This window comes from Mesoplodon densirostris, chromosome 4 (assembly GCF_025265405.1).
Source record: "Mesoplodon densirostris isolate mMesDen1 chromosome 4, mMesDen1 primary haplotype, whole genome shotgun sequence".
Classification (NCBI taxonomy): Eukaryota; Metazoa; Chordata; class Mammalia; order Artiodactyla; family Ziphiidae; genus Mesoplodon; species Mesoplodon densirostris.
The window spans coordinates 52,346,605-52,369,287 of NC_082664.1; the positions used below are offsets into that span (position 1 = coordinate 52,346,605).

General features: G+C 38.7%; 1 protein-coding gene across 3 annotated transcripts in view; it reads right to left on the minus strand.

Moving 5' to 3' along the window:
- Window positions 1-13,401, minus strand: part of KLHDC1 (kelch domain containing 1) — a 44,857-nt gene extending 31,456 nt beyond the window's left edge. Inside the window, exons 1-5 of one of the 3 annotated variants that reach the window (XM_060098124.1) lie at window positions 13,230-13,297; window positions 10,708-10,890; window positions 3,594-3,664; window positions 2,997-3,114; window positions 2,441-2,559 (exon numbers count right to left, since the gene is read on the minus strand). In XM_060098124.1, the coding sequence (XP_059954107.1) occupies window positions 2,441-2,559; window positions 2,997-3,110 (233 nt within the window). In that variant the 5' untranslated portion in view covers window positions 3,111-3,114; window positions 3,594-3,664; window positions 10,708-10,890; window positions 13,230-13,297. Of the gene's footprint in view, window positions 1-2,440; window positions 2,560-2,996; window positions 3,115-3,593; window positions 3,665-8,649; window positions 8,764-10,707; window positions 10,891-13,229 lie in introns of those variants that run through there. The other 2 variants (XM_060098122.1, XM_060098123.1) reach the window with 2 other exon arrangements.
- Between the last annotated feature and the right edge of the window lie 9,282 nt (window positions 13,402-22,683).

Genomic DNA, 22,683 nt, shown 5'->3' on the forward strand with positions numbered 1-22,683 from the left:
AATTGTCCCCCACAAAATTCATATATAGAAGTCCTAATCCCCTGTATTTAGAATGTGACATTATTGGCTACTCAAAGCAGAGTACTAATGGTTATCAATTTGTAGGGTCAGAGAAAGCAACAACAGCATAATCAGAGTTGGTTTCTCTTTAAATCTGATTAATCCACAATTCAAAGGTTTAAGATTTTCCTTTCCAAATTCTCATATTCTAGAGAGTATTTTGATCCATGTACCTTTTCATGACCAAGATAATCTTATTCCTTACCCTCTGGAATTCTGATATGCTTTTTGAGAATTATAAAATATTTTGTCAAATTTTAATGTCTGCCTTTTGTATTCAAAATATAAATGTGTATTATTTAAACTGATTGTTTTTTAAAACTTAACACCCTCCATCTTAATTATTATAAGTGCCCCCTGCAGTTTAAAAAGAGATTTTTTAAAATAAACTGAATATTGGGCTTCCCTGGTGGCTCAGTGGTTGAGAGTCCACCTGCCGATGCAGGGGACACGGGTTCGTGCCCCAGTCCGGGAAGATCCCACATGCTGCGGAGCGGCTGGGCCCATGAGCCATGGCCGCTGAGCCTGCGCGTCCGAAGCCTGTGCTCCGCAACGGGAGAGGCCACAACAGTGAGAGGCCCGCATACCGCAAAAAAAAAAATAAAAATAAAAACAAAACAAAATAAAATAAACTGAATATTGAATAAAGCAGAGTAGGAATTATTGCAATTAAGAAGGTAAAACAATTATATTTTCTAGAAATAAAAACATAAGAATAATAAAAAAAGAATGTGACCTTATTTAGAGACAGGGTCCTTATAGAGGCAATCAAGTTAAAATGAAGTCATAAGGGTAGGTCCTAATCCAATATGACTGGTATTCTTACAAAAAGGGAAAATTTGGAGACAGACAAGCACACAGAGAGAATGCTATGTGACTATGAAGGCAGAGATCAGAGTGTTGCTTCAACACACCAAAGGTTGCCAACAAATGACCAGAAGCTGCGGACAGGAATAAAACAGATTCTTTCTCAAAACCCAGAGAACGAACCAACCCTGCTGACACCTTGATCTCAGACTTCTAGCCTCCAGAACTATGAGACGATACATTTCTGTTGTTTAAATTATTCAGTTTATAGAACTCTGTTACAGCAACCCTAGCAAAACAAACATTTATCACAATTATAAATGTATTACCCTTTGACCAGAAATCAAATTCTGGAATTTTATCCAACAAATAGGTCTGCAAACATATGTATATATACACAAAGATATTCATTTAATCTAAGTGTTGCACCATCTATATGGGAAAGGTTAAATAAACTTGGTATATCCACACAGGAGACTACTATGCAGCTGTAAAAACAAAAACAAAATCAAGATTTCTAACTAGAGATACAGAAAGATGAAAGTTCCCCATGGTATACTGTTGACTAAAAGAAGTCCAGTGGTTAAGACACTGCACTTCCAATGCAGGGGGTACGGGTTCGATCCCTGGTCGGGGAACTACAATTCCCATATGCCATGTGGCATGGCCCCCTCAAAAAAACAAAGGAAGCAGCAGGGTGCAGAATAGTGTACAGAGTACACCGATATTTGTTTAAGGAGGAGGAAGAGAAGAGCACGTACCTATGTATTTGCTTCTATCTGCATAAAGTCACAGGGATCACAGTTGTTCCCAAACTTGACTGCACTTGGAATCACCTGAGGAGCTTAAAAAAATCATACCCCCAGTGCCTGTAATTTGATTAGTTCTGCGGTATCACCTGGGCTTCAGAGCTTTTAAAAGATCCCCAGATTGGGCTTCCCTGGTGGCACAGTGGTTGAAAGTCTGCCTGCCGATGCAGGGGACACGGGGTCGTGCCCTGGTCCGGGAGGATCCCACGTGCCGCGGAGCGGCTGGGCCCGTGAGCCATGGCTGCTGAGCCTGCGCATCCGGAGCCTGTGCTCCACAACGGGAGAGGTCACAACAGTGAGAGGCCCATGTACCGCAAAAAAAAACCAAAAAAAAAAAAATCCCCAGATTATTTCTATGGCAGACAAGTTTGAGAACCACTGCTATAAAAATACAAAAGATATTAATAAAAGTAGCTAATTGTGCATGTGGAGGGTGGGAACAGGATGGATGAGGACAGGAGTGGGAGCCAGACTTTTCATTGTATCCTTTTTAATATGGTTTTGATTTCTGAACCATGTAACTGTATTAACGATTCAGAAAATTAATAAAGTAACGAATTTTTAAAAACCAAATAGCTGCTTCCACCATGTTTATTCTTATGACCTGGCTCTTATCCAGGGTTCAAAACTGCCTTTAACGTCAGTGTCAAAACAAGTTTGTAAGTATCTTGAAAAAAATTTCAGACTTTCAAGTTTTCTCTATTTTGGTCACAAGCTGTAATCCTTACTTGAGTGCGGTTAATGAGATCGTCTTGCTGCATTACCTGTCTTTATATACCCAGCAGGAAAGTTTATCACGTGGTGTGGGTGGTTGACCTTCAAAGTTGGTGATTTTTTCCCAAACATAGGTTCCATCTCTTGTTCGCAAATTAACAAAATAAAGCTTTTAAAAGAGGAGAACACCATTAGCAGACAGGACATTGGAAAATTAAACATATGTCACAGGGATATGTGATCCAAAATTAATAATATTACTTCTTCATTTTTAAAAGGTAAAAATTTGAATTGTAGAGTTAATGAAAATGGGACTATGTTTTAGAAGCAAAAATGATAATATGAAAAATACTGAAATGGATCTTTTCTCATCATGCTCTTGCCCTATGAATATCAACTAAGTACATAGTTAATTCTGAAGCAGAAAGACATGGCAGAAGAGAGGAGCACAATGCTGCATTTTCACCCTATCTTTAAAACCTTATCATCATAAGCTCAAGCTTTTCTACATGTCTTCTTTGTAAAATACATTCGTAAACTTGTGAGATGAAGTGACACATTAAACATTACATTTTTCTGCGCTCCTGAATTGAAAAAAGAAATTACTCGATTGCTGTATCCTTTGTCATCATATCCTCCAAAAACGTATAGCTTTCCATTAATGCAAGCACCGCAACTTCCTGACATGGAGGTAGGGAGTTCTCCTTCCATGAGGTGCATCGTCCTGCAGCAAGAATAACGTGGAATTCCGTAACTTTCCAGAAAAGCAAATTAAAATTCCCTTTGAACTCCATGAGTACTTTTTCAATGAAAACTGTCACTGACAATTACAATTAAGATGTAATGGTAGCCAATACTGTAAAAACTGTAAGAAGATCCATGGTAAAGATTTTTCAACCTACTGGGTAAAAAAAAGTTACAAAATCTTCACATGTCCCCAGAATTGGGAATTAGTTAGTAGAACAAAGCAAAGTCTTCAGAAACAGCCTTAGTCTTGAGAGGAATAGTAGAGGACAAAGAATGGAGAGAGGAAGCGAGTTGGGGAAAGAAACAGCCAGAGAGAATAAAGCGTTGAAAGAAAAGGAAAGGGAGACAATACAATGTTGCAGCATGTTCTAAGTATGGTCTCAGACTCCCTGTGGGCTATGAAAGCAGTTATAACAGATATTAAGACTGGACATTCTGCAATTTAAAGTTACTTACCACAACCCACTATCAATCTCATAGGTCCAAATCTCATCATTAGGCAAATATACTTCATTGTCTTCAATAGACTAAAAACACAGAATACATAAAATTATGTTTATTAATTACAAAGTAACAACTAAATAGTTCCTCAGGATGGGAAAACTGCAATGGAAATAGTACAAAACACAAAACCATAAACAGCCTCAAAGATGACTTTTTCAACAGAAATAAAGATAGATCAAAAGAGAAGGGGAAGAGAGACATTTTCTAAGAGAAAGTGGGCAAACAATAAGGGTTAGAATACAAAATAGCAAGTACGTGAGTCTCTAGAAAAGACTCAGGGTAGTTAAACCTTACAAGGAATTTCAAGTAAGAGAAAATAGCAAAACAATAACATTACAGCAGAATACTGAAGAATGTGAAGCCAGGAAGAAAAGGAGTATCAAAAAAGGGCAATATATTTTGGGTGAAGGGAAGGAGTTAAGAAAGGAAACTTAAAGTATAATTAAGAGCACTGTATCATATACCTTGATTCACTAAACATATTTTTTGAGTGCCTACTATGTGCAAGCATAGTGTTAGATATTCATTAAATATAGAATCTAAGGATCAAGATAAATTTAGCTAGTCAAAATGACAACTCAGAATCTGAATAATCTCTAAAGAAGCCGATAACATAAACAGAAGAGTACATTCTGATATTTAGGATGAAAAGAAAAATTAGAATAATAATTTTCTTTATGTTAAGTTTAAAAACTTAGGGGTTAAAACAAATCCTTACATAAATCTATCATGAGTACTTAGAATCTATAAAATAACTCAAAAATAGCTAGTTGTAAAAGATGTCAGTTTAAGAATTTCTAAGACTATATGATGCATAAATTATTAACATGCTAAGCAGAGTTAGCTAATTTTCTCATTGCTATGTTAGTTAAAATTTTAAAATAGTATCTTGGCTACCAGGTCTGTCTATGCCTCTGTCTCTCTCTCTCACACACACTCTCTGTCTCACACGCACACTCTCTCCCACACACACACAGAAGAAAACCATTTTATTAATTCCAAGGAAACTTCCACTCATGTCTGACTGAGGAAACCATATTACATGGCTAAGTAAATAACTGTTAAGAAAGGGAGATTATAATTGCTTGATTCTAAAGTTTAATGGCATCAGGCTCTAGTAGTCTCACGTGTACACAATTACAACAGAAATAGTATGAAAATGGATTCTGTTACTATTCTGCTTAAGTCCCTTCAGTGCTTCCCTGTTGCTCTCAGGATAGTCTAAAATCCTTATGATTCTGTGCTATATGGTACCTGCTATCCCTCCAAAGTTCTTCTTGCCTTTAGTCATTATGCTCCAGTCTTCTTTCAGTTTCCTTCTTACTTTCTCAGCAATTTCACTCTAAATTATCCCTTCTCTTCTACATCATCAAGTTTCCTTTTCTACTAGATCACTCCTATCAATACCTAAACATGCCTTAGTATAACTCATCTTTAAAAAACAACAACAACAAAAAAACCCCAACTCTCCCATAACTCTTTCTCTTATTTCTCTGCTCCCTTCACAACAAAATTTCCATACTGAGTTAACTATAGTGGAAGTCTCCATTGCTTCACCTCTCATTATTTCATCAGTCCAGACTAATCAATCCAGACTCATTCCACTAAACCTGCTTTTGTCAAGGTCACCCTAAAAAAAGAGAACTAGTGAACTGATTCATCCAGAAACATAGCCCAGAGAGATGGAATATATAAAAAAGAAGAGACATGGAGGAAGAGAGAGAAGAACTAAGTCTAATCAGAATTACATTAGGATGTAATAGAGAGATGAGGAAGAGGCAATATTTGAAGAGACAAAGCCTGAGAGTTTTGCAAAATTGCTGAAAGTCATCAATCCTGAGATCTACGAAGTCCTAACAAGTTCCAAGCAGGGTAAATAAACAGAAATCCATACCTAGATACATCATAGTAAAACTGTATATCAAAGAAAAAGATACACTCTTAAAAGCTGCCAGAGAAAAGAAAGATCATCTTCAAATGAATGGCAACTAATGACTGACTTCTCATTAGCAACAACTCAAGAATAAATCATATTAGCCAATGTGCTTAATGAAAGTAACTGTCCACCTAGAATTCTATACTCAGTAAAAATATCTTTTAAGAACCGAGTAAAATGAAGAAATTTTCAAACAAAAACTGAGACAGCTGGCCAATAATAGACTCTCACTTTAAGAAATTCTAATAGATGTTGTACTTCTGGCAAAAGACAAATGATCAAAATTAAACATCTGAAATGCAACAAGCAATAGTGTGACAAGATAATGGTAAAGTGTGTGGGTAGATTTAAACATAAAAAAGGCTAAGCTTTTTCTGATGCCTAATTTAAGGCGGGGGCTGTGGCAAGACTATTCAAGGTGGGTGGCGGGGAGGAAAGGAAGGCATCATTTGACAATTCTAGGAATGAAAAAGGGGCCATATCTATAGCTACTACAGAGAATAAGTAGTATTATGAACAACTTAAGTTTATGCCAATAAATTTTAAAACCTAAATGAAATGGATAGAAATGGATAGACTCCTGGGGCTGGAGGTGGGAGTGAGGAAACTTGACTCAAGAAAAAATGGAAAATGTGAATAATCCCACAGCTTTAAATAGACTGAATCAGAGATTTAAAACCTCCTCCACAAAGCACCAAACCCAGATGGCTTTAAAGATGAGTTCTTACAAACACTCAAAGAACAAATAATTTAATCTTCCAAAAAATCTATTCCAGAATATAAAACACTACCCAATCCATTTTTGAACATAGATGTAAAATTGCTAAAAAAGTAATTAGTAAATAGGATCCAGTGATGTATAAAAAGGGTAATACATTACACTAACTTGTGCTTAATCCAAGGAATGGAACATTGGTTTAATATTACAAATATTACTTATTTTTTGTATAAGTCATCATATTAAGAGATTAAAGAAGAAAAAGCAATTCTCAGTATGATGCAAAAAAACCACTCTTGAAAACTCAACATTCATAAATTGAAAATCGGGTAGAAGGGCATGTCATTAATTTGAAAAAGGCCATCTACAAACAAACAAACAAGCAAAACCCTAAAGCAATCATCAAACTTAATGGTTAATAGTTGAAAACAATCACTCTAAGATCAGGACCAAGAAAAATTGGCTTCTATTTAACACTGTACTTCAGGTCCACCAGTGTAGAAAAGAAAAGGAAATAAAAAGGAATAAAGATTGGGATGCAAGAAACAAAACTGTCATCATCTGTAGATTACATGACTCTACAAAGAAAATAAAAAGATAATTAATGGATGAATTTCAAAAATTAATATAAGAAAGCTTGCCAGAATCAAAAATATTCAAGTCAACTGCATTTCAAAACACGAGCAACAATCAAGAAATTTAATTTTTTTTAAAGAAATTTAGTTTTTAAAAAACAATAAAAAATACAAAGAAGCCAAGAATAAACCCAACAAAAGGTATACAAGATCCCTATGAAGATACTATAAAACTCTATTGAAAGACATCAAAAAGTCCGGCATAGAGAGACATACTATATACCTGGATTTGAAGTCTCAATTTCATAACATGTTTATCACCCTCAAATGATCTAAGATTGAGTACAGTAACATAAAATCTCAATATGGTACTTTATTTGACAATCTGATTCTAAAGTTTATACAAATGAGGAGGCACTGTGGAAAACAATTTAGCAGTTCTAAAAGTTGAATGCAGAATAACCATTTGACCCAGGAATTCCACTCCTAGGTACCCAAAAGAATTAAAAATAGGGGCTCAGATACTTGTATGCCAATATTCATATCAGGACTATTCACAATACACAAAAGGTGGCAACAACCCAAGTGTCCCAACAACAGATGAATGGATAAACAAAATGTGGTATATGCAATACAGTGTAATCGTATTCACCATAAAAAGGAAGAAAGTTCTGATACATACTGCAACACAGCGAACCTTGAAAATATTATGTTAAATAAAATAAGCCAGACTCAAAAAGACAAATATTGTATGATTCCATTTATATGAAATATCTAGGAAAATGCAAATACATAAAGACAGAATGATTAGAAGTTAGCAGGGACTGGGGTAAGGAAGGAGGGAGAGTTTCTGTTTGGAGTAATGAAGAGTTTTGGAACTAGATAGTGGTAACACTGCACAACATTGTGAATGTAATTAATGCCGCCGAACTGTACAGTCACCTGGTTAAAATGGCAAATTAAATGTTTTATATATTTTACTATTATTGAAAAATAGTAAAGAAAATTCATACAAAAGAACAAAAGGCCCTAAATAACCAAAATATTCCTAAAGAACAAGAACAAGATAGGGTGGGGATGGGGCTTTTACCACCCAACATTTAGACTTCTAGTAAAGCCGTTGTAATTTAGATACTGAGGTTCTGTCACAAGAATAAATAAACAGACAAACTGCACAGAATAAAGAACTTAGAAACAGACCACACATACATGGAAACTTGATGTGTAACAGACTGAGTTGGCATGTTAGTAGGGAAAGAGGGGATTATTTAATATATGACACAAGAACAACTGGTTATCCACACTGAAAATATAATGAAATTGAATCCCTACCTTAAACCAACCAAATAAAAAATTCAGATTTAAGAAAAAAAGATTTAAACATGAAAGGCAAAACCAAAAATCATTTAGAAGACAATACAGGAGACTTTATGATATCCACAATGGGAAAGATTTCTTAAGATGCAGAAAGCACAAAGCATTAAGGAAAAGACTGAAATTACGTTAAAATTAAAAACTTCTGTTGAACAAAGGGTAATCATCAAGAAAGTGCAAAGATAAGCTACAAACTAAGAAGGCATATTCAACTCATACAACTATATAATTAAAGTATTCCTATAAATCAGTAAAAGACAACTCAATAGACAAAGGAGCAAAAGACAGGAACCAGCATTTTTACAGAAGAGAAAACACAAATAGTTCATAAGGCTATGAAAATACATTCCACTGTAATCGTGGAAAGTAAACAAAAACCACAATGAAATATCATGTCACACTCACTGGATTGGCAAAAACTTTAAGGCCAGATGGCATCAAATGTTGTCAAGGATGTGGAACAAGGAGGGGACTGGTGGTAGTGTAGATTGATACAAATATTTTGGCAACACTGACATTCCCAAGTAAATGTGGAGATGTGTGCATCAGGCAACCCAGCATTCCATTCCTTGGTATATGCCCTAGGGAGTGTACATGTCCTGCTGCGTGTAAAACAGGAGATATGTTACCAAGAATGCTCAATGTAGCATTGCTTACAACCCAAAAAGCCCCTGAAGCATTCAAATATTCATCAATAGTGGAATAGATAAGGAAATTGCCATAAATTCACACAATAGAATATTATACAGGACACACATCAAATGAACGCATCCAGGGATGATTTTCAAAATATTTAATAACTGAGCAGCACAGAAACTAACCAAACAGAATAAACACCAAGTAAACACAGGTACAGCCACGCAAGTGCACACCAGCTGAATACAAGTAATGTGTGAATCTAAAAAACATGTTAACTAAAAGAATTAAGTCATGAAAGAGAACACATGCTCTGATTCAAAAACCAAATAATATATTCTTTAGAGACAGATGCATGTGATAAAACTATAAAGAAAATAGTGATTAATAAGAAATCAAGATAGTGGTACCCTGTGAGGGTGGGAGGAAAAATATAATCAGTGAAGGATAAACAGGAGGCTTCCAAGGTACTGATTCTAGCTGATTTTTTAATCTGGAAGTTAAACACGACAGTTATTTTACATACTCTTTTGTACATACATTTCAAATTTTTAAATTAAAGAATAAAACTTTAAGAAATGAATATTAGGTAGCTCACGGAATCATCAGGGAAGCTGGAGAACCAGCCTCTGATCTATGTAGAGAGGAGCAAGGCCTGAAACCCTTCCAGAGAACCAGTCTGATGCGCAAACTGCCCCGTCACTGGTGAGCATCACACTGCCGCTTGTAGCACTGCCTTTTGCCAGGGACCTTATCTTCCTACAACTTCTACTGCTTGCTAAGAATCCTCTTTAGGTCCTGACTTTTACAGGTTTATTCCTGAGCCCAAATCTAGCACACATACATCTAACAAACAGCATCCAAGTTACTTGCTCACAACCTAGCTGCAAGGGAAGCTGAAAAGTACCTGGCATTCAGGCTCTTTTATATTGGGCACCTACCATGAGCTATGCCCAATTCTGGACACTGGAGACACAATAGGGAACAAAACCCCCTTCTTTATAGAATATACATTCTATGAAGGTAGGTAGGAGGTACTCAGACAACTAAAATAAATACTCCAACAAGACTGGCTTAGTGGGGGACACTACAAGAGGAAGGGGATTCAAATGCTGGGCATCTAAAAAGAATAAATGTCTTCCACATAATATGGATGGTCTGTGTCACCATCTATGAATATATAAAGTGAACTATTAAGTTAAAGAAATACACACTTAAGGCTTTTAATACACATTGCTAAATTTCTCTTCAGAAAAGGTTACCAGCGCATGAGTAATTCATTTCCCCAAGCTCTTCTCAAAAATTCTTTTTAATATTTGCAAATTGGAAAAGAAAAAATTCATTATTTTCAGCTGGGTTTCTCTGATTCATATTCTATTTTTATTTCTTCTTTTGTAAACTGCTGTGCAAATCCATGCTCATTTTTCAAGGGAAGTATTCATCTTTAATTTTACAGGACCTTTGTCTATCATAAACGTTGCAAATACCTCCCCCAGTTTGTCATTTGCCTTCTTACTTTATGGTGTTTAAAAGGCACAGATTTTAATTTTTTAAAACTTTGATCTTGACTTCTCTAAGATGATTAAACAATTTTCACTTACATTAAAAAATTTTTTGGTCTACCAATCTTTTTCCCTTATAGTTTTTTCCCAATTCAGTTTTTCTTTTCCCAACTCAAGATTTTACAAGAGTCACATATTTTCTTTGGTATCATATAGCTTAACTTCTCTACATTTGTCAATCCTAAAACTCCACTATCATTTTCCTCCAGCTGTCCCAGGACCATTTATTGAATAAGCAATTGTTTTTCCAGAATTGAAATGCTACCTTTTATATACAAAATACTCTTATATGCTTGGCTGTTTGTTATTTCTTCTCCATTCCATCATGCTTTCTCAGTGTGCATCAGGACCACTGATTTAAAAGTATCATAATATGTTTTAATATCTGGTAGTATAAACCTTCATTCTTTTCAGACATTTTCTAAATTGATTCTTCTTCCCTTTAGTCCTATTCAAAACAGAAATATATAGTTAAACAGATTCAGCTGCTAGCTTCTATAAGGAAAAGTTTAGAGCAAAATGTATTAATATCAATTGTGCTAGGGAAATAAAACTGTTCATATGATTAAGCAGTAAGAAGAAAGCATATCATCTGTAAGGATGCTAAAACACTGTGCTCCTCCTCCAAAATTTCGAAAAAACTACTCACAACTTTTAAATGCTCCTAGTTGCAATACTGAAGTTTGTATGAATTTCAGTAATGTGGAAAGGATATGGAAGAACTAGGAGCAAGAGAATATTCTGGCACCAATTATAATTTATTGCTTACTTTTTTCAGCTTTGTTGCTCTTACCTCTAGAGGTAGGGCTGTTTTCAGATACAAAGTCCTTTAGAAAATGCTCAACGATAGAGTAATAAGTAATTTAGACAGATATATGTTGGCCATTCAAGCTTTAGGATATACATTTGTCAATTTTAACACACATTGTGTTAATGAAGAGGAAAATTGTGCTTGGAACATACAATCTGGAATCATCTGACCATTATTCTGACCATTATTATTCTGACTACTGGATTACCTCCAGATTCCAGGGTCTTTTAGCTGTTCAGAAGGATCTGAATAAAACAATTGTGGGAAGGATTCTATTTTTTCTCACGATATGCCATGTCTTCTTTTCTGCCTCCTACTCTCCCTTTCCTTCCGCTTATGCCTTAGACATATTTTAAGTGCTGACAATCCCTGGAATTTAAAAAGTAGTAGACTTGATCTAAATCTGTGTGGTACTTTCCAGGGTGGTTCATACAGCATTTACTCATTGGATCAATCAGTAGTAGGAAGTATTTCTATTCACTGACTGCCACCTGAAGACCTGAAATCTTATCAATTACACAATTTTCAAGATTAAAATGAGATATAAAAAATTCAGACATTTCAGTTATGGGCCCAACAGAAATCTATATTGTCACAAGATATAAGATATTACAGATTACTATTTTAAGTGAGATTTTTTTCATTTAACTTTTACAATATTAAGAACCAATATAGCAGATGAAGTTTGACACCTGTACATCTTCAAGTGGCAGAGCTCAAAAACAATCAAAATATTTCTTCTGCAAAAACCATCATTATATCTAGACTACTTTTTCATCAAGAACAAATGGTGGAAATATTAGACCTTAAGAGAGCATAGTCACCTAATTTATGTTTATCATAGAAAAAATAGCCTTTGGAAATCCAATATACCTATGTTGGAACCTGCTGCCCTTGAGGTCAAACGGTCATTCAAATTATTTACTCTTACTGATTCATCTTCCTTATTTTTAAAATGGGGACATTACTTACAAGATATGGTAAGGATTATACAAGATTAGGGATATGAGATATCCTAGCACATGCCACGTATAGTAGGCACTCAAATGTGAGTTCTGATTTTCTCATCCTGATACTGAATCAAATTAAAAATAAACACACAAACAAAACAACAACAAAAACCAACTTGGATCTGAGAATCATTTAACATATACAGTATGTTCTTTATTTCAGTGAGCGATTCAGTCATGTTACATCTGTCACATAATAGCATCGAGTCAGTCAGAAAATTATAGGTTCTACATCCAGTAGAACTCCAGATGGCTTGCTTTTTTTTTTTTTAAATCTGTAAACTAAAGGGGTTGTTTTCCATTTTTAGAATCCTTGATTCTATTATCCTACGATTATAGAGATAAAACAAATACACATATTCAAACCTCCACTGTAGTAAGAATTTTAAGGCATGATACTCAAGTATATTGTCGCTAATACAAGTCTGTTTGGAGACTCGAAAAAATTTCGTAATTACCCCTTGGTAAAGGAATGCCACTAAAAATTACTTAGAAACACTTAAATGCTTCAGTGATTTCGATATTTCGGATCGCGCCGCGGGAATAAGTAAATATTTACAAAATAATATAGCACGGCATCCTCGGTGGGCTTTTTTGAGTCTGCGCAAGCAGTTACAAATGATCATCAATCGCGCAGTAACCGACTGAGTGCTGGGTAAGCCGGGTTATCGGCCAGCTGCGAGGACCGGGGGAAACTGGAGAGTGGGAAGAGCCCCGGACTGGGGTTTGAAGGCTAGTTTCCTAGTGGAAGCAATGGCGGCGCGGCGTCAAGCCCTGGCGCGGCGGGAGAGCGGCCGATGGCGGAAGGCCGGGCGGGGCGCTGGGGGCGCCGGGAGCGCCGGCCTGAGCCGCGGACCGGCCCCCGCGTCTGGGCCGGGTGTGGGCGGGTGCTCGGCGGCCACTCTGGCCGAGAAGCCGGGGGGGGCTCCCAGCGCGAGTCCGCCCCGTCCCGCCTCTTCCCCTTACCACGTAGCCCCCCCACACGTAGAGGAAGTTTCCGTCCACCACTGCGCAGTGGCCGCTGCGCTCCTCGGCCACGCAGAACAGCTGGGAGTCCGCCATCTGCGCCGTCGCTGGGCCCAGCCGCTCGGCGCGCTGCAGCCCCCTGCCCACGGAGCAGCCTTTCCTCCCGCCTGGCTCCTCCACGCACGAACGGAACGCGTCGAGGGTCGAGATTGGTGGGAAGGCGGCACCAGTGCGGCTGCGCTGTGCCGAAGCCCGCCCGGGAAGCCGAGCCTGGGGCGGCGTCGCCAGTTAGGGATGCTTGAGGTCTGAGTGGGCAGGGAGGTTCCTTGGCTTCTCCGCAACCCTGCCACCCGCTGATTTCGTGTCATTTGCGATTGTGTTGTGTGGGCGGAACAACCTGTGTACCTTATCCAGTGGCTCAGTGGACTTCTGGTCCATGGACTTGATGCTGCTGTGACTTAAATCAATATGTTAATACATTAATGCTTTGTGAGGGTTTGCCTTTTCCATTCAACCTCTAGCAGAGATAGTTATCCAGAGAGAGAGAGAGAGAGAGAGAGAGAGAGAGAGAGAGAGAGAGAACTTTAAATATATATGTATATATACATGTATATACATGTATATATATGTATATATAGATATACTTTTTTTTTTCAATTAAGAATTTTCTAAAACGTATGCCAGCAAACTACGGCCCTGCAGGCCAAATCTTTCTGCTGCCTGCTTTTGTAGCACCCACAAGCTAAGAACAGTTTTACATTTTTGAATGGTTGAAAAAAATTCAAAGAAGAATGATATTACTCATGAAAATGATAGAAATCCAAACTTCAGCATCTGTACCTAAAGTTTTATTGCCACACAACCACCCTAATTCGTTTAAGTATTGCCTATGGCAGCTGATGTAAGCCACAGAGTTGAGTAGACAGAGCTGAGTAGCTACAACAAAGACCAGAAAGCTCCCACTGCCGAAAATATTTACTGTCTGGCCCCTTCCAGAAAAAGCTGGTTAACCCTTGCTATAAAATGATGTACTGAAGTAAAACTAGGGCCAAGAGGGAAGAAAATAATTATACCAGCGTCTATAAATGCACTTGTCCAGAGTTACCCTTTGAAGAGAACGTGGCTGCCCACCACTCAGAACAATTTATTCATTTAATCGGTATATATTTATTAAGTGCCTGCTTGCTGTAGATAGTTGGTATTGAGGCCCTGTTAAACACAAACGCTGAAGGAATCAAGTATAATTGATTCCTCAGAGCCTTGTAGTAGTAGATACCAAAGAAATACTAAATATGTACATAATAAATATCTGTTGACTGAATGAATAAACAAAATGAATTTTAAGATGAATAAGACTTAGTTCTACCACAGGGACTTCAAAGTCCAGTTAGAGGGAAAGAGATGTGAAGAAATGCATGCAGTGTGGGATGAAAAGCGGCATAGTAGAAACGTGGACAAAATACAGCAGAAAAGCGGAAAGGAAATACACGATCTATTGGGCATGGGGGGCGCACAAAGGGATACACAAGTTTTTCATACAAGTTGTATAAATAGTTCCCTATGAGTGTAGAATGCTTGCAGGGAGCAGCCAAGGATAAAGCTGGAATAGTCAATCTTGCAGGTTTGTCATGCTAGAGTCTGAACTTTAACTGTAAGCCCAAAGGGTCTTAAGCAGGGGAGTAAATAATGTAACTTGATTATTAGAACTTTTACTTTGGATTGGCGGTGGGGGGGGGTGGAGGCGATCAGGACTGAAGGCATAAAGGCACATGGCCCATAGGACAGCTCTGGTGTAAAGTGGGTGCTCATCAATGGTAGTAGCAGTAGTAGTAACCCCTCTTGAGCACTGGCCTTGACCTCCATTTCCAGGGGTGAGGGGGGGTCCGTCTCCAGATGGCACCCTGTGTCCCTAGCAATGACACGTTAGCTCTGGGGGTGCCGAGACCAGATCTCATTGTTGTTATTAACGTATGGAACCTGGTGGTCCTTTGTCCCAGAAACTTCCTTTCCACCTGCAGTGGAATGCCAAAGCCCTCTCCAAGATTTCTGTGAATTCTTAGGGCTATAATCTCATAGTCACCTCTGGCTTTAAACTCCTACTGCTACTGGAATAATTCCATTTACAGGTTTATGGATCTTCTCCCCATGGAACTTGCTATTTCACATCACCCCAGACATGAAAAACATAGAAGCACATTATTTTCTTTCAAAACCCACTCTTTTTTTTTTTTTTTTTTTGGTACGCGGGCCTCTCACTGCTGTGGCCTCTCCCATTGCGGAGCACAGGCTCCGGACACGCAGGCTCAGCGGCCATGGCTCACGGGCCCAGCCGCTCCGCGGCATGTGGGATCTTCCCGGACCGGGGCACAAACCCGTGTCCCCTGCATCGGCAGGCGGACTCTCAACCACTGCGCCACCAGGGAAGCCCCAAAACCCACTCTTAAAGGTCATTTGTATTTCTACTAAATTTCACTGAAGTAAAAGGCAAAAGTAAAAAGATGACAGAGAAGGGGTTTATATCACAGAAAGAAAATAATTTCAAACAGAACATGATTACCCTCATTCCTAAAACCTCATCAGCCATGCCACCATTTTGGCCTTGTCAGAGACAAACCAGGTCAGACACTAGTTAAAGAGGCAAGGATAGATTTTGTTCAGTAACAAACTACTGTGATAGGGAAGAGGATGCACTGTGAACTGAACTGAACTTTGTGGAAACTGAAGGCAGGAGACTTTTTAAAGCTTTCAGTGTACCGAGGGAAGGCACTGAGGGGCGCTGAAGAGGGTTGATCCCTGTGGCTAGGCCATCTGGGCTTGTTAATTGGAGCATATCCAGAGAAGAAACAAACTTCTTCTATCTTTATGACTAGAGGCAGTGATGCAAGTTAAGGCAAGGCACCCAGTAAAATTAGGCCTTTATCTTCCCACAGGGCTGGGGAGCAAGAGTAAGAATTATCTCCCTATATGTTTGCATTTCAAAGAGCTCTCAGATGCTTGGAGACACAGTTTTCTTTGGTAAATTTACACCTCAAAGGCAGAGAAAGGATGTATAATTGCAAGCTTTTAAAGTAACTGCTATAAGGGGGGTGGGAGGGAGGGTTCAGGGGCCTATCTGCCTATCACCAGGTTTGGGGCTGGAACAAACAGTAAATTCTCTTGGCAGCCTTGAGCTTTTTCAGGCAGGCCCTCTAAGGGGCACTGGAGTCATTCTAGGGGTGTGGCCTTGAGCTGTTAGAAACTATGCTAGCGCTTGTTCAAGTCTCAGTATGGCAGGGGCGCGGACGAAATCATTTGTGCCAAGAGTCTGCAGTTTTTACAAGTTAAGGTTGAGGCTTAGCTGAGAATAGGGCTCAGAGGAGCTTGACTAGAGTTTGGTCAAGAAGAGAGTCTTGATCACCTTTCCACTGGCCTTCTCTCCTTAGGTGCTAGCCTCAGGACACTCTGCTGACTCCTCTCTACATTCTCCCCTCCAAGACTGTCCCCTAGGAGTAGCACTCCTTTTAACATATGCAAAAATCAGCTCAAAATGCATGAAAGACTTAAAACATAAGACCTGAAGCCCTAAAACTCCTAGAAGAAAACAGGGGGAAAGCTCCTTGACATTGGTCTTGGCAGTGATTTTTTTTGGAGATGACACCAAAAGCATAGGCAACAGAAGCAAAAATAAGCACATGGGACTACCTCAAACTAAAAAGCTTCTGCACAGCAAAGAAAACAATCAACAAAATGAAAAGGCAACCTACAGAATGGTAGAAAATATTTCCCAATAATATATCCAGTGAAGGTTAATATCTTAAATAGATAAGGAGGAATTCATAAAACTCAGTAGAGAAAAAAAAGATTAAAAAATGAGCAAAGGACCTGAACAGACATTTTCCCTAAAAAGACATACAAATGGCCAACAGGTACATGATGTATAATACCAACATGTACATCACTAATCATCAGGGAAATGCAAATCAAAACCACAATGAGATATTGTGCCACACCTAGTAAAAAGTCAAATATAGTAAGTGCTGGCAAGGATGTGGAGAAAAGGGAACCCTGTACACTGTTGGTGGGAATGTAAACTGGTGCAGCCACTATGGAAAACAATATAGATGTTCTTTAAAAAATTAAAAATAGAACTACCATATAATCTAGCAATCCCACTTCTGGGTTTATATCCAAAGGAAAAAAATCACTCTCTTCAAGAGATATCTGTACTCCCATGTTCATTGCAGCATTATTCACAATAGTTAATACATGGAAACAAACTGTTTGTCAGTGGATGGATGGATAAAGAAAATGTGGTATACATATACAATGGAATATTATCCAGCCTTAAAAAAGAAGGAATTCCTGGGCTTCCCTGGTGGCGCAGTGGTTGAGAGTCCGCCTGCCGATGCAGGGGACACGGGTTCGTGCCCCGGTCCAGGAAGATCCCACATGCCGCGGAGCGGCTGGGCCCGTGAGCCATGGCCGCTGAGCCTGCGCGTCCGGAGCCTGTGCTCCGCAACGGGAGAGGCCACAGCAGTGAGAGGCCCACGTACCACAAAAAAAAAAAAAAAAAAAAAAAAGGAATTCCTGACACTTGTGTCAACATGAATGAACCTGGAGGACATTATGCTAATTGAAATAAGCCAGATACAGAAAGGCACATGTTGCATGATCTCACTTATTTTATTTATTTATTTATCTATTTATTTATTTATTGGACATGCTGCATGGCATGTAGGATCTTAGTTCCCCGACCAGGGATTGAACCCACACCCTCTGCAGTGGAAGTGTGGAGGCTTAACCACTGGACCACCAGGGAAGTCCCTGCATGATCTGACTTAAATGTGGGATCTAAAAATGTCCAATTCATAGAAACAGAGAGTAGAATGGTGGTTATCAGTGGCTGAGGGGTGGGAGAAATGTGGAGATGTTGGTCAAGGGTACAAACTTTCAGTAATATAATGAATAAATACTAGAGACGCAATGTATTACAAGTGACTATAGCTAATAATAATGTATCGTATACTTGAAATTTTCTGAGAATAGATCTGAAGTGTTTTCACCACACACACACAAAATGGTAACTATGTGAGGTGATGAATATGCTAATTAGCTTGATTGTGGTAATCATTTCAAATGTAAACATATATCAAAACATCACATGTGCACCTTAAATACTTACAATTTTTATTTGCCAATCGTTCTTCATAATGTTGAAAAAAAAGAAACCAGATGTGGGACTTCCCTGGTGGCACAGTGGTTAAGATTCCGCACTCCCAATGCAGGGGGCCCGGGTTTGATCCCTGATCAGGGAACTAGATCCCATATGCATGCCACAACTAAGAGTTCACATGCCACAACTAAGGAGTCCCCCTGCCACAATTAAGGAGCCTGCCCGCCAAAACTAAGACCCAGCACAACCAAATAAATAAATAAATAAATATTTAAAAAAAAGAAACCAGACACAAAAGAATACCTGCTATATAATTTAATTTATATGAAATTCAAGACATACAAAATTAATTTATGGTGATAGAAAGCAGAAGAATAGTTGTTTGTGGTAGGGAGAGGGGATTTATGGAATTGAGTACAGGGAAATATTCTGGGTGATGGAAATTTTCTATATCATGATTAGGGTGGTAATTACATAGGTTTATACATTTATTGAAACTCATATGTATTCTTTATGTATGTGCAATGTAAATTATGCCTCAATAAAAAAATACATATATTTAAAGTTATCACTGTATCATTTGCTTGTTACTAGTAACACTGGCACTGTACTTTTTTTTTTTTTTTTTTGGTACACGGGCCTCTCACTGTTGTGGCCCCTCCCATTGCGGAGCACAGGCTCTGGACGTGCAGGCTCAGCGGCCATGGCTCACAGGCCCAGCCGCTCCGCGGCATGTGGGATCTTCCCGGACCGGGGCACGAACCCATGTCCCCTGCATCGGCAGGTGGACTCTCAACCACTGCGCCACCAGGGAAGCCCGGCACTGTATTTTTGAAATGATCCACTTGTCCTGCTGGACCTTAAAGTGTGGTTGGGGCTATAGACCAGCAAACAGACAACTACCATGCTCTGCAGTAAGTGTAATGATAGCAAAAGTCCAGGGCACCTTGGGGTTACATAAGAGGGCCCCTAACTCAGATCTGGGAGAGTCAGGGAAGGGTCCCAAGAGAAAGTCTAAGCTAAGAACTGAAGGATGAATGGAAGTTGTTTAGGCAAATGGAGGGGAAGAGGAAGGGGAGTGTTCCTGGCCGATGGAACAAGAGAGGAAGAAAGAGATGCCTTGTTCACTTTATCCTAATATGAGATTTGGAAACGTTTTAAGTAGGGAGGTGACATAATAAGAATTATGTTTTAGAAAGCTTATTCCAATGGCAAGGTTGGAGACAAAGAGACCCGTTGGCAGGTCAGTCCCTGCTGCTAGAGAGGCTGATAACCTAGTAAGGCCCCTAGCCATAGAGGTAGAAATGGTCAGGTCTGAGAGATACTTAAAAGGTAGAACCAAAGGGACTTGGCTGATTGGTTTATGGAGAATGAAGGAGAGGGAGGTGTCAAGGATGCCGCCTAGTTTACTAACATAGCCACTGGGTGAAAGGGGTAGAGGCCTTCACCAGGGTAGTGAACTTGGGAGGAGGAGCAGATTTTGGAGGGATGATGGTAAGTTCATTTGGGCACATATTGAGTTGAATTTGAAGCTTGAGAAAATATGGATTTTGGAGTCATCAGCATTTAGTTTTCATTGAAGTATTAGGACTTTATGGCCAGGTGAGGGAGTCATAGGGAAAAGAAATTGAAAATTTATGGGAGAAAAAGGAATCATTGTCAGATTGTGAGAAGAAGCTGGGAAATTGGGATAGATTCTTTTATCTTCAACTTCTTAACATGAAAAATATCAAACATAAAGAAAAGTTGAAATAGTTCAAGGAATACCTGTGTACTTTCCACTTAAGTTTAATAATTGTTACTATTTCCATAATAGCTTTATATTTGTTTATATGTGTGTCTACATTTTTCATTTTGCTGAATTGAGTTACACTTCAGCATTCATTTCCTAAAAATAGGGACATTCATATATATAACCACAATATCATCATCACACTTAAGTAATAATTAACAGTTATTACTTAATATAATTTAATATCCAATCCATATTCAAGATTCCCAAATTTCATTGGGAATAAATAAATAAAAAACATTTATCACCTCACACAGTTTCTGTAGGTTGGGAATTTAGGAACAGCCTGGCTGGGTGATTCAGTCTCGTCTCTCTGAGGTTGCAGTCAAGATACTGGAGAGAGTTGAGGTCATCTGAAGACTTCACTAGGGCTGGAAGACCTGCTTCTGAAATTGTTCACAGTTGCTGGCATGTGGATGGCAAGTTGGTGCTGGCTGTTGCAGGAGGCCTTGATTTCTTAACACATGGACTTTCCAACAGCTGCTTGAGGGCAGCTGGTTTCCTCCAAGAGAATCTTGGGTGATTTTGCTGTTTAAAATGGACTCCAAGCATAGTGATGAAGTGCTTTCTAGTGTTCCAAGGTATAAGAAGGCTGTCATGTGCCTTAGGGAGAAAACACATGTGTTAGATAAGCTTCCATCAGGCATGAATGATAGTGCTGCTGACTCTGAGTTCAATGTTAATGAATCAACAATATATATTAAAGATGTCTTTAAACAGAAACACACATAAAGCAAAGTTATGTATTGATCAGTTGATGAAAATGCTGTGACCAGAGGCTCAGAGGAGCCTTACCACTTACCCTAGGAGCAATGATTGAGTATTTGCTAATTCAGTATTGGTGGTGACAGTCTAGAACGTAATCACCTTGAATAATGAGAATCAACTGTTTATTTATCCATATTTATTTCCTATCCCTTCTTACATAAAAGTTCAAATCTTCATTACAGTTTTTTGTCATTGGAATATATTTTGGGAGCAGGAGACAATCACTGCCTCTGCCGCCCCCCGCAGGAACATGTGCCAGCTGCCCTACCTGCACCCCCCCATCAAGGGGATAATGGCCAGCACACACTTAGGAAGGAGGTGGAAAGCATCCAAACTAAAAGCAGCCCTAGGGCCAAAAATATTAAACCAATACAAGCTATACAAGGATGCTCCTGCATATAAATAGCCTTCCAAGACTACAGTAGATAATTGTTTCTCCTAATTTCACAGAGTAAGAGAAATATAAGTAAAATGAAGAAGCAGAGGAACCACTCCCAGTTAGAAGATCAAGAGAATTCCCCTAAAGGAACAAACAATGAAACAGTCCTCTTCAGTCTAACAGATACCGACTTCAAAAAGGAAGTAATGAAAATACTGAAAGAATTAAGAAAGCTTATCAACAGAAATGCAGAACACTGTAAAAAGGAACTAGAAACCATAAGGAGGAGCCAAGAAAAATTAGGAAATTCATTTGCTGAGATGAAACCTGAACTAAAGACAATGAATAACAGAATGAATAATGCAGAAGAACGAATAAGTGATCTGGAAGACAGAATAATGGAAATCACCCAATCAGAACAGCAGACAGAAAGCCAAATGAAAAAAAAATTGAAAGCAATATAAGAGACCTATGGGATAATATAAAGTGTGCCAATCTCACATAATAGGGATCCCAGGAGAAGAAAGAGAAAAGGGGATTGAAAATGTAACTGGAATGTATTTCACTGAAAATATACAGAGAGCTGTGTTCAGAAATCACTTTTTGGGGCTTCACTGGTGTTGCTGTGGTTAAGAATCCGCCTGCCAATGCAGGGGACACAGGTTCAACCCTGGTCTGGGAAGATCCCACATGCCGGAGCAACTAAGCCCGTGCGCCACAACTACTGAGCCTGCACTCCAGAGCCCGCGAGTCACAACGACTGAAGCCCGCGCCTAGAGCCGGCGCTCTGCAGCAAGAGAAGCTACCGCAATGAGAAGCCTGCACACCACAACGAAAAGTGGCCCCCGCTCGCCGCAACTAGAGAAAACCAGCGCACAGCAACAAAGACCCAATGCAGCCAAAAATGAATAAATAAAATAAATTTAAAAAAAGAAGGGGACAGATTCCCCTCCCCCTTTAATAAAAAAATAATCACTTTTCTCTGTGATGTTACGTTACCAATTCAATATACAGGTATATTGGTTTTGGTCTGCTTTCAGTTTTGTTTACTTTTTTCTTTTCTATTTTTTGAATATGAAAAACATATACATGGATTGACAGTTAAAAGTCTCACTACAGAGAAAAGTCTCACTTCCATCTTTATCCCTTCCAGCCGTAAAGGTTAACCATTTTTTGGTGTGTCCAGTGTTACCTTTAAGAGGTTTTTTAAAATACAAATTCAAGTAAATAAATATGTATATATATTCTTATGTTCCCTCCTTTACCATATTTTGCTTTTTGTTGTTGTTGTTATCCGGATACCCTGGAGGTCACCGTGTATCAGTTCTTAGAAACCATCCTCACGTTTTATGAGACGGAGCGT